Raw genomic sequence first — 4,036 nt, 5'->3', positions numbered from 1 at the left:
CAGTATTAAATTTCTAATTATTTTATTATTATTATTATTATTATTATTATTATTATTATTTTATTGTTATTATTATTATTATTAGTAGTAGTAGTAGTAGAAGTACTAGTAATAGTAGTAGCAGCAGCAGCAGCAGCAGCAGCAGTAGTGAATTGTGCCCCGAGTACATACAAACGTTGGACAGCACTGGCTTAGGGCCTTGAAGTTATAATCTGGTCCTGAGTAAAATCATTCTCACTGACATTAGCTAATCTTGTATGTAACAGTGAATGGTGGCTGGTCAGCTTGGAGTGAGTGGACACTCTGCTCAGTAACCTGTGGGCATGGCAACAAGCGGAGATACCGGGCATGCAGTAACCCAGCACCACAACACAAAGGGGTACCGTGTAAGGGAGAAAATTTGCAGGTATTAGTGACATGAAATACAGTTGTTTCTTAAAATTTAACTTCACAGATTTATACATTTGAGCAGTTTATTGTAGAGTTCTGTATTTCGGCATCCTGTTGCACATCTTTAATTACGTAAATGTCTATGTATCACAGTCCATCAATAATGGAACAATTATTAAAATATTCACCATTTAACACTTAACAAACAAGTCTTGGCCATAGATGGCCATCTTCAGGTGTTTCGGTGCATCCACTGCTACACTGCTTTGATGCACACTAAAATCACATGTTGCAGTCCACTTAAAATAACATAAATAATTACTTAAAATTCATTAAAATTTTTCTATTAAAATATTTTGTAGAATCATGTTCCACCTCACACAGCTTTAAACAAGTGGATGATGCCCCTTATGAGGTGAATAGGATTCTACGAAAGATTTTAATAGTAAAATTTTAATGGATTTTAAGTAATTATTTATGTTATTTTAAGTGGACTGCAACACCTGATTTTAGCGCGCATCAAAGCAGTGTAGCAGTGGACACTGAAACACCTGTCCGGATCGGGGCTAAATAAGGAGCAGCAAAGACTATTCAAGTTACGAGTTAGCCAGGGAGTCAGTCAGTCAGTGTGTGAGCAGGAGTGACACAGTGCGGATGGAACAGTAGCCAGCCGGAAAGAAGAATACCAGAACGTGTGATTAGAAGTGATAGCGTGAGAAGCAGATGCTTGGCTCACAAGAGAAGTAATTGGGAGTGTGTATTACAGTGACACTGGTATAGCTCCCGTATCGTACCGTGAATACATGTAGACTACTGAGGGCAGAGTGGACAGAATAGTGTGTAGGGTTTGTAAAGTGTGTAAACCCGTAACAGTGTCATAATTAATTGTAGCCAAGACTTGTAGGTTGTTAAATAAACCAATTAACAATCCGAACGGCGTCTTCAGTAACAAAACACGTTACAATATGTTCCTCTGAAACATTAATTTCTATCCACAAAACTGAACGGCATCACAGCTCTGAAGACCACAATCTGATCACCATCATTCATAACTACATATGTTATGTGTGCTTTTTAGATTTGGCTTGTCGTTGTATACAGCAATATAAATCAGTGGATTTTAACATAACGGTATTTCTCTATTGATGTAGCTGGACATTTAAGATTCCCTCCATTTTATCCTTCAGCAAACAAGCAATAAAATGAAAATAAAAGTATTGTGACGTGTTGCGCTGTATATGATGCCCCTCCACCCACCCCGCCAGCCGTGACGAGCCGAGCGGAGCTGAAGTTAGCCGAGTCCCAGCATCCTGGTAGGTATGCAACGCGAGTCAACAGTGGTGATGTCACCAAGGGATACCATGGTTGCTAGGCAGCAGTAAACAACTCCGGACAGCGTTGCTAGCAACACGGCACCAGACAACAATGGTGCCTATTACATGGCTGTTTTCTGAGTTGTCCGGAACGAGGCTACATAAGGAGCAGCGAAAGCTATTCACAGTTAGTTCCGAGCAAGCCTACGAGTCAGAGTGTGTGATCAACAGTTCTCCATTTAACCAGTGGAGAGTAACGAGTTAGCCAGCAACCAGTCAGTTGTATTCTGGCATTTGCAGTCTAGTATTTGTGATACTGCAGATAGCATAATTGTGGATCTGTAAATTGTGTGATTGTAAGAGGGAATGTGGAATAAAATTCGCTATATCCACTAAGGCGTGAAGTTACTTGTTGCGTTATATACCCAACACATGACAATTTGGTGTCAGAAGTGGGATTTGGACTTACACACGTGACCAACGAGATTTGAACTCAAGACACATGACAATTTGGTGTCAGAATTAGTGACGAACTTCAACACGCCACAAGTTAGAATGAGTTTTACACTACCACATGATGAAAATTGAAGAAATGCTGGAACTCCTACTGAAGGAGATGGATGCCTACGAGGCTAAGACAGACGCTGTTTTGCTGGCCATGCAGATGACGGAGGCCCGTCTAGAAGAAAATGAGCCAACCTCAGCGGACAGGAAACCTGAGGTGGCCCAACAACGAGAAGTCCCCAACAAAGTTCTCAGTTCACAAGTTACGAGTTACGGACGCGTGTGTGAGAATCAGTGATAGTTTGTGATAACCGAGAATTAATTGGGAGTGTGTAACACAGTGACACTAGTATAGCTCCCGTACTGTGAAATGTGTAGTCTACTGACAATAGCGTGATTTGATTTGCAAATAGGGTTATAAATTGTGAAACCCCACAATATTGTTATAATTAATTGTAGCCGAGATTTGTAGGTTGTTAAATAAACCAATTAACGATCTCTATGGCGTATTCAGTAACGAAACACGTTACAGTATTTTCACCACACCTAAAAATTGACATGCTCTTCTCAGACATATACGAGAGAGAGAGTCGGTAAATAGGTCACAAATAATGGGTTTTCTATGTTTATCACTAGGTAGCAGCATAGTCCAGCTTCATGACAGTCTAGGTAGCAGACGCACGTGGACGTGTTCAGAGGCTGGGTTCAGTAGTCAAATTTGTGACCATGCTTGAGGAGTGTACTACCAAAGATTAGCATTCTGGTGTGCATTTTTCATGGGCAGGAAGACTCAATCCAAAGAGTATTCATAAAGATATATTTCTTGTTTATGGCGGGAAGTATTTGTCACATAAAGTGGCTCACAAGTGGGTCAAGAAATGTGACAGAGGTTGAAATGGAGATGCGGAAGTGACTGAGACAACAGTCAAATGATTTCTATGCTGTGAGTGTCGACACATTGGTATAGTGATAGAACAAGTGTCTCTCTGTTGGTGAGGATATGTCTAGAAATAAATGTTTTTTCCAGTTTTGAGTATCACATGTTCTGTGTTTCATATCCATTTGTGACATATTTTCTGACTCTTCCTCATATTTTGGTAAATGAAGGCATAAAATTCCTCCAAAACTTTAGTGGCCCTCTACCGAATTACATACCATCACATTCTGGAATATCTTACTCTTGACATTCACCTCAAATCTCACATGCTGCCTCCATCTTCAAAGTTTCTTCTCTAAAGATTGATGTAGTATGTCCCCATGAATTGTCAGTGTTCACCTGCAAGACAACACAATATCAGAGCCCAGTAGATCACAGTGTGAACCCTTTTAAGACATGAATATTGTCGCGTGTTTCGTTACTGAAGACGCCATAGAGATGGTTAATTGGTTTATTTAACAATCTTCAAATAACGGCTACAATTAATTATCACAATATTACGGGTTTCCACACTTTACAAACCCTACAACAAAATCTCTTAACACTATCTTCAAGAGTCTTCACGTATTAATAACGCGGGAGCTATACAAGTCTCCCTCAATTACACACTCCAGATATAATTGGTTATCACTGGTTATCGCACACGCGTCTGTAGCTCGTAACTTGCCAACTGAGAACTCGTTGGTAACGCACTGACTGGCTGACCCCGTACAACTGACTGTGAATAGCCTTGATCGGACCATACGGAAAACGGCCACGTAATAGGCACCCTTGTTGCCTGGAGCCGTGTTGCTAGTAACGCTAGCGGTAGTAACCGCTGTTACTACCGTAACAATCCTGTTGCGTCACCGTTACGTTACCGTGCGGAGGAGGGGGAGGGGAGCGCTGACTC

The 4,036-nt window shown here is 40.9% G+C and overlaps 1 protein-coding gene across 2 annotated transcripts in view; it reads left to right on the top strand.

Annotated features, from left to right (window-relative positions):
- The window catches only part of LOC111864198 (hemicentin-1), a gene marked incomplete at its 5' end in the record, with an annotated part of 147,354 nt that overhangs the window by 97,947 nt on the left and 45,371 nt on the right, over positions 1–4,036 (top strand). For both annotated transcript variants that reach the window (XM_033751343.1, XM_023851272.2), the window contains 1 exon segment: positions 267–406. In XM_033751343.1, coding sequence (XP_033607234.1) covers positions 267–406 — 140 coding nt within the window.

This window comes from Cryptotermes secundus, unplaced genomic scaffold, assembly GCF_002891405.2.
Source record: "Cryptotermes secundus unplaced genomic scaffold, Csec_1.0 scaffold2898, whole genome shotgun sequence".
Lineage (NCBI taxonomy): Eukaryota > Metazoa > Arthropoda > Insecta > Blattodea > Kalotermitidae > Cryptotermes > Cryptotermes secundus.
Note: the sequence above shows the minus strand (reverse complement) of the source record. Positions and strands in the feature narration are given on the sequence as shown.